This window comes from Melanerpes formicivorus, unplaced genomic scaffold, assembly GCF_026170545.1.
Source record: "Melanerpes formicivorus ecotype bairdi unplaced genomic scaffold, bMelFor1.0.p_v2 SCAF_220, whole genome shotgun sequence".
Taxonomy (NCBI): Eukaryota; Metazoa; Chordata; class Aves; order Piciformes; family Picidae; genus Melanerpes; species Melanerpes formicivorus.
Window position 1 is genome coordinate 213374 of NW_027142572.1, and position 17981 is coordinate 231354.

At 51.0% G+C, this 17981-nt stretch overlaps 1 protein-coding gene across 1 annotated transcript in view; it reads right to left on the reverse strand.

The window, feature by feature from the left end:
- Window positions 1-2336: 2336 nt before the first annotated feature.
- Window positions 2337-17981, reverse strand: part of SYNDIG1 (synapse differentiation inducing 1) — a 77046-nt gene continuing 61401 nt past the window's right edge. The window contains exon 4 of the mRNA XM_068169752.1: window positions 2337-3217. Within this exon, the coding sequence (XP_068025853.1) occupies window positions 3059-3217 (159 nt within the window). The 3' untranslated portion in view covers window positions 2337-3058. The remainder of the gene's footprint in view (window positions 3218-17981) is intronic.

Genomic DNA, 17981 nt, shown 5'->3' on the forward strand with positions numbered 1-17981 from the left:
GTTTTAATAAACTGTATCACTAGCAGAAAAATAGTTTTGGATGTGTTTGGCCTCCATCCACCTCCCCAAAACATGAGGGGAAAAAGAAAAAAAGAGGAAAGGAAAGAAGAGAGAAAGAGAGAAGGGAGAGGAGAGGGGAGAAGGGAGGGGAGAAGGGAGAGGAGAAGGGAGAGGAGGAGGGAGAGGAGAGGAGGAGGGAGAGGAGAGGAGAGAAGGGAGGGGAGAAGGGAGGGGAGAAGGGAGAGGAGAAGGGAGAGGAGGAGGGAGAGGAGAGGAGAGGAGACTCGAGGAGAGGAGAGGAGAGGTTCAGAGAGGAGAGGTTCAGAGAGGAGAGGTTCAGAGAGGAGAGGAGAGGAGAGGTTCAGAGAGGAGAGGAGAGGAGACTCGAGGAGAGGAGAGGAGACTCGAGGAGAGGAGACTCGAGGAGACTCGAGGAGAGGAGAGGAGAGGAGAGGAGAGGAGAGGAGAGGAGAGGAGAGGAGAGGAGAGGAGAGGAGAGGAGAGGAGAGGAGAGGAGAGGAGAGGAGAGGAGAGGAGAGGGAAAAGTCGAACCCAAATTAATGCCCACTTCAAAATAATGTGAAGAAAACCCTGTCCCAGAGGAAAGTTGACACAAAATACAGTCAGAATGGGAAAAAAAAAGGCTTTTGAAGGCATTCTTGGGTAAAGAAATGATGTTTTGTAAACCACCAGGCAGCGAATCACGAAATGCTTATTGTTTTGGTCGGTATCTCTCTCTTTCTGCATATGTCTATGTAGATACATATATCTCTATGCTGATTGGCCCTTGGTGGGTTGAATGGTACCTCTGTAAGACCAGGGGAGAAAACCCAACCAAACCAGCAACACAAAAGTGGGGGAGGAGCAGGGAGGAACATCAGTGTGTTGTTTCAGTCAGTGGAAGTAAGGGCGATGCTCAAGTCCCTTACAGCGGACCATCGTGCTGGGGATTGAGGGACATGCTTTGCTCTCCATCGCTCTGCCCTGCCCCTTGGTCCATGAGTGAGCTGTGAATCTGGGACCTGGGTGGTCTCCTCCACTGCTCTGCCTTCCAAGCATTCCTTCCCCTGGTTAATTCCCATGCTTGGCCCAGACTCGGAACCGAAAGTCGCCGCAGCAGTTCGGCTTGCATCTGTTCCCCCACGTTTCTCACACCCCCGTGTCCTCTGCAGGTCTGTGCGCTGCAGGGCCTAGGCAGGTGCCCACAGCAAGGTGGAGCAGCCTGGATGAGCAGTGTGCCCCAGGACTGTGCTGCTGTCACGACGTGACCGGATGGAAGGATTCGATTCACGGCGGATCCCATGCTGCTTCGACCTCGTGACTCGCTTTGCAGAGCCAGGCCATGCAGTGACCTCAGCTGCCCTGCACTGGGTGGGCCTGGGGGGGTGTGTGTCACATCTTCATCCAAAAAAAACCCACCCCATCCCAACCCAAAAACCCAACCCCCCCAACCCCCCCCCCACCTCCCACCCAATTGAATTGCCCTTTCTCTTTCCACGGAAACCTAACCGCGCAAAAAAGTCCTGTGCTGAGGGCTCTGCTTTGCTCTCAGGCAAACGAGTCCTGCAGACAAACAGAAAAACCCAAACAAAAAGAAAAGAAAAGGGGAAAAAAAAGCTTCTTCCTCCTGTTGTGGTATTGCTTCCAGAGAACCAGCCCCTGCCCAGGCCTTCCCAGCCCTCAGCGCCGTGCTTAACAAGCAAACGAAGCACAAGCTCATGCTGGCTGCAAAGTTCAGGCCACCAGGAAGGTGTGAAGAGAACAGCTCCGTTTGCCAGCTGCTTGGAAACGCTGTGCTGCGAAGGCAAAGGCAGGACGCCCCTCTGCGCACCTCCCCCAGCTCCCTTCCGGGGCTCTTCTGCTCTCCCTCTCTTTCTTTTGCTTTTTGCTCTGATTGCTTTTTCTTTAATTCTTTATTTTCTTCTTTCTTTCTTCCTTTCTTTCTCTTTCTTTCTTGCTTTCTTGCTTGCTTTCTTTCTTTCTTGCTTGCTTGCTTGCTTTCTCGCTTGCTTGCTTTCTTTCTTGCTTTGCTCCTTCCTTCCTTCCTTCCTTCCTTCCTTCCTTCCTTCCTTCCTTCCTTCCTTCCTTCCTTCCTTCCTTCCTTCCTTCCTTCCTTCCTTCCTTCCTTCCTTCCTTCCTTCCTTCCTTCCTTCCTTCCTTCCTTCCTTCCTTCCTTCCTTCCTTTTCTTTCTTCCTTCCTTCCTTTCTTCTTCTTTCTTTCTTTCTTTCTTTCTTTCTTCCTTCTTTCTTCCTTCCTTTCTTCTTTCTTTCTTTCTTTCTTTCTTCTTCTTTCTTTCTTTCTTTCTTTTCTTTCTTTCTTTCTTTCTTTCTTTCTTTCTTTCTTTCTTTCTTTCTTTCTTTCTTTCTTTCTTTCTTTCTTTCTTTCTTTCTTTCTTTCTTTCTTTCTTTCTCTTTCTTTCTTTCTTTCTTTCTTTCTTTCTTTCTTTCTTTCTTTCTTTCTTTCTTTCTTTCTTTCTTTCTTTCTTTCTTTCTTTCTTTCTCTTTCTTTCTTCTTTCTTCCTTTCTTCCTTTCTTTCCTTTCTTCCCTTTCTTCCTTTCTTTCCTTTCTTCCTTTCTTTCCTTTCTTCCTTTCTTCTTCCTCTCTTTCTTCCTTCCTTCCTTTCTTTCTTCCTCTTTTTCTTTCTTTCTTCCTCTCTTTCTTTCTTTCTTCCTCTCTTTCTTTCTTCCTTTCTTGCTTGCTTGCTTTCTTTCTATTTCTTTCTTGCTTGCTTTCTTGCTCTCTTTCTTTCTTGCTTGCTTGCTTTCTCTCTTGCTTGCTTGCTTTCTCTCTTGCTTGCTTGCTTTGTCTCTTGCTTGCTTGCTTTCTTGTATGGGGGTTCACGAAGAGAAGCAAGACTTGTGCATCACAGGTGGTAGAACTACGCCCAGCCCAGCCAGCTCCCCGCCCTAGGCTAATGCACAAGGCCATCTTGTCTTGCACCTGCCCCCAGAAGTGTTTGTCTCTTGAGCTTGTTTTGGAAACCTCATGCAGTCTGATCTGCTGGGGAGTTCTGCAGCGCGGGCAGCGGGCAGCTGGTTCTCCTCCTCTTCCTGAGGCTCATAAGTGATTGGTCTTGGACAGGTAGGCAATAAGAGCCACAGCCACTCCAACATAGATGCCAGTTCCAATTGTGATGGACAGGACAGCCAGGAAGAGTGCTCGCCGGGAGCTGGAGCTTGCATGGTGGAAGTCTCCCTTGGCTACTGCTTTGTTTGTCTGCAAGATACACAACAGCCACAACACAAGAGAATTATTTGTTTCACCTGCAAATGGAGATGTCATCATAGAATCATAGATTCTCAGGGTTGGAAGGGACCTCAAGGATCAGCCAGTTCCAAACCTGGGCAGGAACACCTCACACTACAGCAGGTTGCTCACAGCCACATCCAGCCTGGCCTTAAAAAACCTCCAGGGATGAGGCTTCCACCACCTCCCTGCACAACCTGTGCCAGGCTCTCACCACCCTCATGGGGAACAACTTCTTCCTCACATCCAATCTCAATCTACCCATTTCTACTTTTGTTCCATTACCCACAGTCCCTGACACCCTCAAAAGTCCCTCCCCAGCTCTCTTGTAGCCCCCTTCAGATACTGGAAGGCCACAATGAGGTCTCCTCAGAGCCTTCTCTTCTCCAGACTGAACAGGCCCAAATCCCTCACTCTGTCCTCATAGAGATGTGGTGCTGAGGGTCATTGTTCAGCACCAGCCTTGGCAGAGTTAGAGAATGGTTGGACTCAAGGATCTTCAAGGTCTTGTCCAACCAAAAAAAATCCTCTGGTTCATAGAGTCTATGATTTGCTTATCACTAAGAAAATTCATTGTTGGCATTAGCTAATTAGCAAACCCCTCCCTTTCCTTCTCAGCGTCACTGGGTGCAAGTAAAAGCATTTCTGCAGGTTTAAGCTAAACAGATCTGGGCAGCAGCTGCTACCCAAAATGCAAGCAAGCCCAATTGTGCTGGGTGAGCAGCTGGCTAAGGATAAGCAGTTTTGCTTGGCTTTTCTTTTTTTGGACAGATCTTTGGTATCTTTGTTCCCTTTGAGGAAATTCCTTGGGTTTGGTATCCATCCAGGAGCTTCTGGCCCAGCCCCTCTGGTGCCTGACACGAAGAAGTGACTTGGTTCCCTTTGGAGGCTTCTACGCCAGGGCTGCCTCTGCTCTAGCAAAGCCCATGCAGGGAGTTGTTACAGTTTGGAAGCTGCTCTTAAGTTGTAAATAAGAGTTAAGAGCCCTCAAAGGAATTCAGTTAAAGGGCTGGATGATTTTCTTGCAAGAGGCTAAGCATTGTTTTGCTTAGTGATACATTTATTTCATTTCATTGGCTCTGCAGATTCCTGGGCAGAAGTTTTTCCTCTCTTTTCTTCCTTGTCACTTCTGCCTGCTGCTTCTTATCTCTCTCTCTGTGGCCTTGCTGGAATAATCTTTGGTTTGATATGGGTCTGAGGTACAAGGGAATCATAGAATCAAGCAGGTTGGAAAAGACCTCAGGGATCATCAAGTCCAACCTATTACCTAATCCCTAACACCTCCTGACAACTAAACCATGGTTCCAAGCACCACATCCAAGCCTTTCTTGAACACCTCCAGGGACAGGGACTTCACCACCTCCCTGGGCAGCACATTCCAATGGCAAATTACTCTTTCTGGGAAGTACTTTCTCCTCACCTTGAGCTTAAACTTTCTCTGGTGCAGCTTGAGACTGTGTCCTCTTGTTCTGGTGCTGCTTGCCTGGGAGAAGAGACCAACCCCCACCTGGCTACAACCTCCCTTCAGGTAGTTGTAGACAGCAATAAGGTCTCCCCTGAGCCTCCTCTTGTATAACTTCATTTTGCTTCCAAAATTTGGAGCTATTTCAGTGATTTATTCCAGGAGGCAAATCTCCTCTCTTGGGGAGTGAATCTCCAGTTTATTGATGTGTGTGTGTGTGTGTGCAAATCCAACCCACAACAGGAATGAGGACAAGAACTGTCTGGCATAGATCAGACAGCTCAGTCAAACCAGCTGCTTCTTGAGATGGTAGAAAAGGTGAAAACATTCAACCTAATCATTAAACCTGAAATGAACCCAAGACATTTAAAGGAAGACAGTGCTCAGGCTGGTCACTCCTCTTCCTTGTGTCTGTAGGTCAGGTACTGTTAGCTGAAAGAAGGAGTTAGAAGGAGTGGCCACCTAAAAGCACAGTCAAACGCTGCAGGCAAGTGAGTAGGTGCAGCAATCACACAGAATGGTAGGGGCTGGGAGGGATCTTAAAAGACCTCCCAGTCCAACCTCCTCCTGCCAGAGTAGGTGACATAGGAGTGTGTCCAGGTGGGACCTGAAAGTCACAGTATCACAGAATCATGGAGGTTGGAAGGGACCTCAAGAGATCATCAGGTCCAACCCCCCTGCCAGAGCAGGATCACTTAGGGCATCCCACACAGGAACACATCCAGGTGGGGTTTGAAAGTCTCCAGAGAAAGAGACTCCACAACCTCTCTGGGCAGCCTGCTCCTGTGTGATTTGCTCTAGTTGCTCCTACTCTAGCAGGAGGGTTGGACTAGATCTTCAGAGCTCCCTTCCAACCCCCTTCCACTTTGTGATTCCATGGTTCTGTGAAATGAACTGGGCTGAACACTTAGCTGCATTAAGGGCCCCCCATCATGCTTGACTCTGAAAGGTAATGCAGCCAGGACTGGTGCAGGAATGAAGATCCAAAGTGATTCACTACAGCTTCCTCAAGCTAAGTGCCTTAATTTAATTAGTAAGGAATACAAACAGCTCTTCTAATGGGCTTCAAAGTAGCTGCAGGAGTAAGCACTTTTCCTAATCAAAATGATATTATCTGTGGAGTTTTACAGTACTTCTATTCATTTGCCTCTTCCCTTCCCTGGCAAGACTGTGGCTGGCAGCTGGATGATTGATGAAGCAATTTAATACAGTCTTTGGGCAGCAGTGGGAACAACAGGTTTGATAAACAGAGAAAGGGATAAGTGCAAGGCATGGGATGAATTATGAGTGAAGGATAATTCCTTGCAAAGCACTCTAGGCAAGTTCTCTCCCTGCACAGCCAGAGGGGGGAATGCTTTTCTTGCAAAGGGTTTGGGTCCCTGGACTACTTCTGCCTCTTGGTTTTATAGAATCATGGAATTGTTTGGGTTGGAGAAGACCTCAGAGATCATTGAGTCCAACCCATCAGCCCAACGCCACCGTGGCCATCAAACCATGCCCCACAGTGCCATATCCACACATTTCTTGAGCACCTCCAGGGATGATAACTCCACCACCTCCCTGGGCAGCCTGTTCCAGTGCCTGACCACTCTTTCCATAGAGAAATGTTTCCTAGCATCCAACCTAACCCTCCCCTGGCACAATTCCAGGCCATTTCCTCTTATCCTATCATCTGATACTAGGGAGAAGAGACCAAGCCCCACCTCACTCCAACCTCCTGTCAGGGAGCTGTGGAGTTGGAGTTTTCCCTTGGTCTGTGTCCTCTGGATGCCAGACATGACTGTCAAATTGCCAGCTACTGGCACCAGCTACTGGCACCAGTTGTGCTGAAGGCTGGGCACTCCAAAGCTGAAAACAGGAGCTGGAAGAAATGCCAGCCTCCAGTCAATCCTCGCTCCAGAGACTCTGGAAGTTAGCCAGGAAAGTGAGGAGTGGTGGAGAAGAGGTGGGGAAGGATATCTGGAAGGTTCATCTGCCTTTCTTTAACTAACAAAATTAGTATCTTGCTATTTAGAAACACTTTCAAGGAACTTCTCTGGGGTTTCCACTTGAGAGTTGCTGCAAAATGTATTCATCATGTCTCTGGGCTGCATATCTTATGGGCTGAGGGAAGATGAATATTGCTACCTGCACAGCTGCAAGGCCAAAAGATTCTGTTGCACCCCACAGTGACTCATACATCATACTCACAAAATACCTTCTGCTGCACTGGGTGTGGAAACAAGAAACACATTGATCACAACCATTAACCCTGCTTCATTCCCCTAAGGCTGTAGAGGAGGAATGGCTCCATGGAAGAGGAGAAAGAAGGGGATCCTGGCCCCTTTTGGTCAGGTAATGGGTTTATTTTCACCTCATGGAAAGAAATGGCCAAGAGGGAGCAGGGCTGCACGTGGGCAACCTGATCTAGGTGAGGATGTCCCTGCTTACTGCAGAGGGGGTTGGACTGGATGACCTTTGGAGGTCCCTTCCAACCCAAACCATTCTATGATTCTATGACTCTGTGATTCTGTGACTCTGACTCTGTGATTCTATGATTCTATGACTCTGTGATTCTATGACTCTGTGATTCTATGACTCTATGATTCCATGACTCTGATTCCATGACTCTGTGACTGTGATTCTATGATTCTATGACTCTGACTCTACGACTCTGTGGAGAAATTGTTCCTAATATCCAACCTGAACCTCCCTTGGCACAGCTTGAGGCTGTTGCCTCTTGTCTGGTTGGCACTTGTTTCATGTGTTAAGAGACTTACCCCCACCTCGCTTCAACATGCTCTGAGGTAGTTGTGAGAGAGCCATGAGGTCTCCCCTCAGCCTCCTCTGTTGAAGACTAAGCAACCCCATTTCCCTCAGGTGTTCCTCACAGGACTTGTGTTCAAGGCCCTTCATCAGCTTAGCTGTTCTTCTTTGACTTGCTTGGGATCAATGTCTTTCAGTGAGGGGTAAACCCCACTCAGAGCATTTAGAAGATAAAGTATAAGATCCTGACCATGTCCTGCTCTCTCACTGTCTGGTAGGGCTGACATCCAGCTGACATGGCTGATAAAGGCCATGAGACAGTGAGTGCATAGCCCAGATGGGGCTTCCCCTGGGGCAATGCTGAGATACTATGAGTACTTGAGTAGCAGTGGCAAAAGCATGTCACCAGGAGGAATGTCACCAGAGTTTCATTAACACATGGAGAGGGAACAGACTGGCAGATGTAGCTGCTGCTGCCTCTGTGCTCCAGGCTGTTGACAGATGTCCTAAGTGCTCTGCTGCACCTCAGAGTGATAAAACAAAACCCAGTGTAAAAGCTTATCCCTGAAGGATTCCATTCAAGAATGAAGCCTCATTCTAGTCAAGAAGCTTGTGGCCACTGTGTAGGGTGACCACATCTCAGCAGACACTTGCTGCTTCTCATCAGAAGCCCCTCTGACCTGCCTCACCCCCTTCCTTACCATGGCTGTTCAGCAAGGCAGTAAGACAAGCAACAGGCTCAGGATGGAGGTAGGAGCAGCCACCTGTGTGAAGGCAGTGAGAAAGGACAGGCTGGTGACCATTCTGTGTCTGGGGCAGGCCCTTGTTGCACTTCAAGTCCATGTGGAGCTTAATTTAACTCCATCCAGCTCTACACAAATCACAGAACAGCTCTACACAAATCACAGAACAGTTTGGATTGGAAGGAACTTTAAAGATCACCTAGTTCTGGTCCCTGCACCATTGGCAGGGACATCCAGCCTGGCTTTGAACACCTCCCAGGGTGGTGGCATCCACAATCCCCCTGGGCAACCTGTTCCAGTGTCTCATCACCCTCACTGGAAAGAATTTCTTCCTAATCTCCAGTCTAAATCTCCCCTCTTCCAGCTCAAAGCCACTGTCCTTCATCCTATCACTACAAGCCCTTGCAAAAACTCCCTCCCCTGCTTTCTTGCAGGCCCCATTCAGGTACTGGGAGGTACTGGCTCTCCAAAGAGCCTTCTCTTCTCCAGGTTGAACAACCCCAGATCTCTCAGCCTGTCCTTCTTGTGTTGGGGGCCCCAGAACTGGACTCCAAACGGGGTCTCAGGAGAGCAGAGGGGCAGAATCACCTCCTTTGTCACCTCCTGATGGTCACACTCCTTTTGGTACAGCCCAGGATGAAGAAGACATTGAGCATTACCTTCCTGAGATGTGAACAGCAAATGAACTTCCAACCTTGACAAAATCCTACTGAACACCAATGTGGCAGGTGAAGACAAGTGGCCTCAATAACAGGGTTTCTACTGTCACCAGAACTTCTACTGCCACCAAAGGGGAGACCATATTACCACATTCCAGTACATGGTGGCTACCAATGGGATGGAGATTCCCTTTTTACAGTGAATCACATGGAAAAGACAAAGGGCAAAGGGTGCAAGTTACTGCTGGGGAAATTCTGCTTGGACTCCAGAAGAGAAGTTTTCACCACAGGGACATTAGTCAGGCATTGGAATCATTTCCCAAGGGAAGCAGTGGGTTCTCCTACACTGAATGGTTTGAAGACTCAGCTTGCCAGGGTGCTGGGCCAGCTCATTTCAACTGCACTGTCACCTAGAAAGGTTGGACCAGATGATACTTGGGGTCCTTTCCATCCTGGCATTCTGTGTTTCAAGTGAAGGGATGTGAAAGGGATGCTGCCAGGAAAGGTGCAGGAGAAGAGAGAGCATGAACAGGGAGGAGAGGGTTCAGATAAATCTGCTGCTATTACAGGAAGGATCTGGAGGTGCTGGAAGGTGTCCAGAGAAAGGCCACGAGGATCAGCAGAGGGCTGGAGCTGCTCTCCTATGGAGGCAGGCTGAGGGAGTTGGGGCTGTTCAGTCTGGAGAAGAGAAGGCTCTGAGGAGACCTCATTGTGGCCTTCCAGTATCTGAAGGAGGCTACAAGAAAGCTGGGGAGGGACTTTTGGGGCTGTCAGGTATCACACAGTATCACCAAGGCTGGAAGAGACCTCAAAGATGATTGAGTCCAACCTGTCACCACAGGCCTCAGGACTAGGGGGAATGGAACAAAACTAGAAGTGGGTAGATTCAGATTGGATGTGAGGAAGAAGTTGTTCCCCATGAGGGTGGTGAGAGCCTGGCACAGGTTGCCCAGGGAGGTGGTGGAAGCCTCATCCCTGGAGGTATCACAGTAGCACAGTATAACTAAGGTTGGAAAGGACCTCGAGGATCATCGAGTCCAACCTATAAACACAGACCCCAGGACCAGACCATGGCTCCAAGTGCCACATCCAATCCCCTCTTGAACACCTCCAGGGACGGGGACTCCACCACCTCCCTGGGCAGCACATTCCAATGACGAATGATTTGCTTGGTGAAGAACTTTCTCCTCACCTCCAGTCTACACCTCCCCTGGCACAGCTTGAGACTGTGTCCTCTTGTTCTGGTGCTGGGTGCCTGGGAGAAGAGACCAACCCCCTCCCAGCTACAAGCACCTTTCAGGTAGTTGTAGAGGGCAATGAGGTCTCTCCTGAGCCTCCTCTTCTCCAGGCTAAGCAACCCCAGCTCCCTCAGCCTCTCCTCACAGGGCTGTGCTCAAGGCCTCTCCCCAGCCTTGTTGCCCTTCTCTGGACACATTCAAGTCTCTCAATGTCCTTCTTAAACTGAGGGGCCCAGAACTGGACACAGGACTCAAGGTGTGGCCTAACCAGTGCAGTGTACAGGGGCAGAATGACCTCCCTGCTCCTGCTGGCCACACTGTTCCTGATGCAGGCCAGGATGCCCTTGGCCTTCTTGGCCACCTGGGCACACTGCTGGCTCCTGTTCAGGCGGCTGTCAATCAGCACCCCCAGGTCCCTCTCTGTTTGGGAGGTGTTTGCAGCCAGGCTGGAGGTGGCTGTGAGCAACCTGCTGTGGTGTGAGGTGTCCCTGCCCACGGCAGGGGGTTGGAGCTGGCTGAGCCTTGAGGTCCCTTCCAGCCCTGCCAGCTCTGTGACTGTGTGATTCCGCACGCTCAGCTTTCCCAAGGGCTGGGTTTTGGCCGCTGGGTCACTTTGGTGCCAAGGTTTTGGGCAGGGCTCGGAAGCCAGGAGGTGCTGCAGCCCCCGGGCCGGTGCCGCTGCGGCTGCTGATTGTGCATTCAAGTGCAGAGCGCGCCATGAGCGCCGGCGCTCGGCAGAGACAAGAGCCTGCTGATGAGAGCAGCGGGCGTGAAAGGCCTGAGTGAGCAGAGATGTTTTTAGACAAGCTCCACAGCAACAGCAGTTCATCTGATGGCACTTGAGAGAATGAGACCTCAGCCTGCAATAGGAGGGCGATTGTGTTTTCCTGGCATATACAGGAATTTGGGTGTTTATGGTAAAGAAGATGATTTCCCTCCCCCCCCCAACTCAGCTTTGCTTCCAGCCCTTTAAGCAGATGTTGCTGTTTTGGGATGAGAGAAGCACTGTGCCCAGGTGGCCAAGAAGGCCAAGGGCATCCTGGCCTGCATCAGGAAGAGTGTGGCCAGCAGGAGCAGGGAAGTCCTTGTGCCCTGTGCTCAGCACTGCTCAGGCCACACCTTGAGTCCTGTGTCCAGTTCTGGGCTCCTCAGTTTAAGAAGGACATTGAGAGACTTGAAGGTGTCCAGAGAAGGGCAACAAGGCTGGGGAGGGGTTTGGAGCACAGCCCTGTGAGGAGAGGCTGAGGGAGCTGGGGTTGCTTAGCCTGGAGAAGAGGAGGCTCAGGGGAGACCTCATTGCTCCCTACAGCTACCTGAAGGGAGGTTGTAGCCAGGTGGGGTTGGTCTCTTCTCCCAGGCACCCAGCACCAGAACAAGAGGACACAGTCTCAAGCTGTGCCAGGGGAGGTTCAGGCTGGAGGTGAGGAGAAAGTTCTTCCCAGAAGGGAGTAATTGCCCATTGGGATGTGCTGCCCAGGGAGGTGGTGGAGTCACCATCCCTGGAGGTGTTCAAGAGGGGACTGGATGTGACACTTGGAGCCATGGCTTAGCAGTCAGGAGGTGTTGGGTGATAGGTTGGACCTGATGATCCTTGAGGTCTTTTCCAACCTTATTGATTCTGTGATTCTAAGAGAATTTGGGGAAAGTGAAGCTTGGTGAGACCTACTTTATAAGCACAGAGACCTACACACTGCTGCCATACACAGGTGCATGGTCTGGGATATGAAGACTTGCCTCGTTTTTCACTGCAAGGAAAGTTCATCAGTTGACCTGAAACAATTCATTTGCATTTGCCACTGTTTCTGTTGGCACAGAAATGGAAGGGTCTGACCTTGTTTTAAGCTGTCAGCACCCTGCAATGACTGCTCTGCCTCCCCCATGACTCAGTGTCTGCAAGACAAGAATTCCATGTTCTTCAGCAGGAACACACACCAGTGCTGTCCTGCCAGCAGATGCCAACCCCCCTGCCAGAGCAGGATCACCCAGAGGAGTCTGCACAGGAATGCATCCAGGTGGGGTTTGGAAGTCTCCAGAGAAGGAGACTCCACAACCTCTCTGGGCAGCCTGCTCCAGGGCTCTGGCACCCTCACTGTAAAGAAGTTTCTCCTCATGTTGAGCTGAAACCTTCTGTGTTCAAGTTTGTCTCCATTGTTCCTTGTCTTATTAGTGCACACCACCACAAAGAGCTTGGCCCCCTCCACCTGACACCCACCCCTCAGATATTGATAGGCATTGATCAGATCCCCTCTCAGTCTTCTCTTCTCCAGACTAAACAGCCCCAAGGCTCCCAGCCTCTCCTCATAGGGGAGATGCTCAAGTCCCCTAATCATCCTCATGGCTCTCAGTTGGACTCTCTCCAGCAGGTCTCTGTCTCTCTTGAACTGGGGAGCCCAGGACTGGACACAGTATTCCAGCTGTGGTCTCACCAGGGCAGAGCAGAGGGGAGGAGAACCTCCTTAGACCTGCTGGACACACATGTCTTGATGCCCCCCCCAGGATACCATTGGCTCTCCTGGCCACAAGGACAAATTGTTCCATAGAGAACTTGCTGTCCATGAGGACTCCAAGGTCTTTCTCCATGGAGCTGCTCTCCAGCAGGGCAGCCTCTAACCTGTACTGCTGCCTGCTGTTACTCCTCCCCAGATGCAGGACCCTGCACTTGTCCTCACTGAACTTCAGGAAGTTTGCCTTCACCCAGCTCTCATCCTGTCCAGATCTTGGATGGTCCTTGCTCCTACAGCTGCAGTACCCCCAGGCAGATGCTCCTGTGTTTCAGCAGTGCAGGGCCTGCATGTGTAGGGATTCCTTGGCACAAGAAGGAAGCAAGGGACCTGTTGGAGCAGGCCCAGAGGAGGCCATAGCAATGATCAGGGGGCTGGAACCCCTCTGTTGTCAGGACAGGATGAGAGAGTTGGAGCTGTTCAGCCTGGAGAAGAGAAGGCTCTGGGGAGACCTTCTTGTGGCCTTTCAGTACTTAAAGATGGGAACAGAGTTTCTGTCAGGACCTGTTGTGCTAGGATGAGGGCTGATGGTTTGGAGCTAAAAGACATTCAGACTGGAACAAGAATGTTTTTTTATGCTGAGGGTGGTGAAGCATTGGCAGAGGTTGCCCAGAGAAGTGGTGGAAGCTTCATCCCTGGAAACAATCCAGGGTTTGGGCTCTGAGCAACCTGATCTGGTTAAAAATATCTTTGCTCACTACAGGGGTTTGGAATAGATGACCTTTAAAGGTCCCTTCTACCCCAAACTATCCTGTGATTCCATCAAAAGGGCATTATCTTGACCCTTACTCTTCCCCTTTGATCTCCTGCCTCTCATTTCTGCTCCCCTTGGTGCTCATCTGCTCATCTGTTCACCTTCTCTTCCTTCTTTCCGAGCAGCAGCTCCTCTTCTGCATTTTCTGGACATCATCTCCACCCTTCTGACTGGCTGGGAGCTGGCAGCATGTTGCATTCTTATGCTGAGTGCTCCAGCAGGAAAAGCTCTCCCTGCAGAAAGGGAGTGTGGGTGTGTGGAAGACATCCAGGCAGCAGCACTCCCTTCCCAGGGGTGGGCAGCTGTGAGGAGCCCAGCAGCAGCCTGAGTCAGCTCAAAGGGCTTTGCTACCCCTCTGCTGCACAGAAAGCAGGGCAGCTGCTGCTGCTCAGGGGGGAGCCCTCTGCCTCAACACCACCAACAGCCTCCCCCAACTCACTTTGTCTGCTGGCATCACGGAAGGACCAGCAAGACCTCCCCACAACAGCAGGGCTTCAAGCAAAAGGGTGGCTGAGGGACCTCTGCAGGCCTTGCAGCTCAGAGCTGCTGGTTTCACCTTCATGGTGACAAAAGCATCCTGCTGATGTGCCTTCATGGTGCCTGCTCCTTGCCCTCAGGAAGGAAGCAAACTCACTTGGGATGTGTCTTTCCAAGGATTCGCCAGTTTCAGCACTCTCTCTGCCACATCTCATCTCTCACCTCTCCTCACTTTGTGTCCAGTTCTGGGCCACTCAGTTTAGGAAAGATGTTGAGATGCTGGAAGGTGTCCAGAGAAGGGCAACAAAGCTGGGGAGGGGTCTGGAGCACAGCCCTGTGAGGAGAGGCTGAGGGAGCTGGGGTTGCTTAGCCTGCAGAAGAGGAGGCTCAGGGGAGACCTTCTTGCTCTCTGCAACTCCCTGAAGGGAGGTTGTAGCCAGCTGGGGGTTGGTCTCTTCTCCCAGGCACCCACCAACAGAACAAGAGGACACAGTCTCAGGCTGCGCCAGGGGAGGTTTAGGCTGGATCATTCAGTTCCAACACCCCTGCCATGGGGAAGGACACCTCCCACTACACCAGGCTGCTCAAGACCCTGTCCAACCTAGGCTTTAAATACCTCCAAGGGAGAGAGCATCCACAGCCTCCCTGGGCAACCTGTTCCAGTGTCTCACCCCCCTCCCTGGAAAGAATTTCTCCCCAGTCTCCAAAATCTTCCCTCTTCCAGTTTAAAGCCACTCCCCCCTCATCTGATCACTACAAGCCCTTGTGAAAGGTCCTTTCCCAGCTTTCTTGTAGACTCCCTCAGGTACTGGAAGGTTGCTACAAGGTCTCCCTGGAGCCTTCTGAACAGCCCCAACTCTCTCAGCCTGTGCCCATAGGGGAGGTGCTTCAGCCCTCTGATCATCTTTGTGGTCCTCTTCTGGGTCTGCCCCAGCAGTTCCATATCCTCCTTGTGTTGGGGGCCCCAGAACTGGACACTCCAGGTGGGATCTCACAGGAGCAGAGCAGAGAGTGAGAATCACCTTCCTCCTCCTGCTGGTCACACTGCTTTTGATGCAGGCCAGGACACAGTTGGCCACCTCTGCTGCCAGTGCACATTGCTGGCTCAGGGTGAGTTTTTCATCATCTGAAAGGTCTTTGCCAAGCTAAATGACTCTATGCCTCCATAAGTCCTCATTTTCCAAGAGGCAGAAGAGAGATTGATAATATGGATTCTTCTTAGTGGCTCTGAGGAGTCATCAGCAACCTGGCCAAGTTGTTTTTAATACCAGCTTGTTCTGGTGTGTAGGAACAAGACCATGCAGTTTCCCTCTCTTTCTCTTTCCCTCTCCTTCGCTCTGCTGCAAGCATATAACAAATACCTCACTCCCCAGCGTTTAGCTGGCATTGCCCTGTCTGCCAGAGGTAATGAAGAATGAAAATCACAGGCTCCCCTCTCCAGCCAGCTGGCACAAGTCAAGCCTGAAGAGCTGCTGCAGGCACAAGGTCCCAATCAGCAGGATTGTGCCTGTCTCTGTCTGCACCTCCTGCTGTGAGTGGGACCACTGCAGAGAGGCAAGGAATGCACAGACACAGCCACCATGGGGGGATGCGACCTGTGTGCCACACTCCTTCTGTGAAGAGGGATGAAAGGCTCAGCAGGACAGCCTGGTTGAGCAGAGGACTCCCTCTGTGAAATGCAAACTTCAAGAGTCAGAGAACTGTTGAGGCCTTTGAGATCATGAAGCCCAACCACTCACCTGGAGCTCACAATCCACCACCCCTGCTGAGCCACTGAACCACATCCCTCAGCACCACAGCCACATATCTTCACAGTGTCACAGAATCACCAAGGTTGGAAGAGACCTCAAAGCTCATCAAGTCCAACCTGTCACCACAGACCTCATCACTAGACCATGGTGCCAAGTGCCACATCCAATCCCCTCTTGAACACCTCCAGGGATGGGGACTCCACCACCTCCCTGGGCAGCACATCCCAATGGCCAACAACTCTCTCTGGGAAGAACTTTCTCCTCACCTCCAGCCTGAACTTCCCCTGGCACAGCTTGAGACTGTGTCCTCTTGTTCTGGTGCTGGTTGCTAGAGAGAAGAGACCAACTCCCTCCTGGCTACAACCTCCCTTCAGGTAGCTGTAGAGAGCAATGAGGTCTCCCCTGAGCCTCCTCTTCTCCAGGTTAAACAACCCCTGCTCAAGAGCTGGGATCTTTTACATGCCTCCAGGGATGGGGACTCCACCACCTCCCTGGGCAGCCTGCTCCAATGCCTGAGAAACCTCTCTGTGGAGAAACAGTTTCTAAGATCCAACCTGAACCTCCCTTGGCACAACTGCAGGCTGTTTGCTCTTGTCTGATGGTCATGTTTCATGTGAGAAGAGACCTGCCCCCACCTTGCTTCAGCCTGCTCTTGTCCTGTCACTTGTTGCCTGTGGGTCAGAGCAGACTCCCTTTGATTTGAAAGTCCTTTGCTTCTTCCTCTCCAGTCCCTTCCCTTTAAGGTGCTGGGAGGAGAATATTCTGCCCTGGGCATCTGGCAGGATGACAGCCTCCACAGAGAAAATTCCTTTCACATGTAAATCCCTCCAGCTTGGACATGCTGTGTCCAGGAGCACTCCATCACACACAGGCAGGCTGAGGAATGCTGTAACCTTGCCTCTTCCTTCCTGGGAAACCCAGCTGAGAGCCCTTCATGCCTGTTCAATAGAGGATGCCACTTCCTGGGGTAGGGCTCAGCAAGCTACACTGCTGCAGCACAAACTGCTGTCCAGCAGCCTGGCTGCTGACAGTACTCACATCAGTGCCCAGCTGGCCAGAATGAGTGCCCAGGGACAACAGCCTGCACTGGGGGCTGAGCTCATGGGCTTTACTCCAGCATGGGAAAGGAGAGGAACCAGTGTGCCTTGGGATCTGACAGCTCACAGGCCACACATCTTAGATCTGCTTACACAGGCAACTAAGGTCTCAGCCATCTGGGGACAGAAGGAGAAACCTACTGGCATGCAACAAGGGCAAGTGCAGAGTCCTGCTTCTGGGGGGACTCAGACCCACCAAAACAGCACTCAGGTTCTGTGGTGCTTTTAACTCTGCCTAGCTGCTAGGTTGGGAGGCTGCTAAAGACATTTCTATTGTTTCTTCTCCTGAGCAGGACCAGGGTGGGCAACACTATCTACTGGTGGGAAAGACAGACCTGGAGGTTTACCTTAGGGGAGCACAAAGGACTGGAGGAAGTGGTCCCTAGGCTGCTGGAATGCAGAGAGGAGACTCAGGCCTGGAGCAGGCATGGGATCATGGAATGACAGAAACATAGACCCACAGAATCATAACAACAAATATCATAGAATCATAGAAACATAAAATCCTGCACTCAGAGAATCATAGAATTGATCCTGTTGGAAAAGAGCTCTAAGATCACTGAGTCCAACCATCAACCTGACACCACCATGGCCATTAAACCCTGTCCCAGAGTGCCATGTCCTTGTGTTTCTGGATCCCCTCCAGGGATGGTGACTCCACCACCTCCCTGGGCAGCCTGTTCCAATGCCTGACCACTCTTGCAGGAAAGAAATGTTTTCCTAATATCCAACCCAAACCTTCCCTGGCATAATTTCAGAGCATGGTCAAGGTTCACACAGGATGAGGCCATCCAGGATCTTCACAGGGAATGAGAGGACACAGGCCTGGCTTTGTGGATCAACCAGGCAGCAAGGTACACTGATGTTCACTGGGCAATGAGTGATGAAGAGGGCACCCTGAAGCCCACATCCAAGGCAGGGGAGCACATCTAGGTGGATGCTTCTGTGGCCATCACCACCTTTGGACTGGACAGTGGGTGAGCCCTGAGCTGACCAAGACACAGAGCTATGTGCCACGTCCACAGAGGAGAATAAGGGAACTTTGCCATACTCTCATATTGGTCACAGAGGTAGATTAAGAAGAAGCCTTGATGAGTTTGCTGCCTGCTTTTTCCCTTCAGCCTGTGCTTGTGAACACCTGAAGACAAATCACTCTTAGCTCAAGTGGGAGAAAATCTGGAGGAGATGGAGTCAGGCCGTGCAACAGCTAACGGAGGAGCGCTGGGAGGGTGCTCCAAAGAAAGCAGAACATCAACACTGCAACCAGAAGGAGCTGTGCCACCAGGCTGGGATGAGTCCCCTTTCAA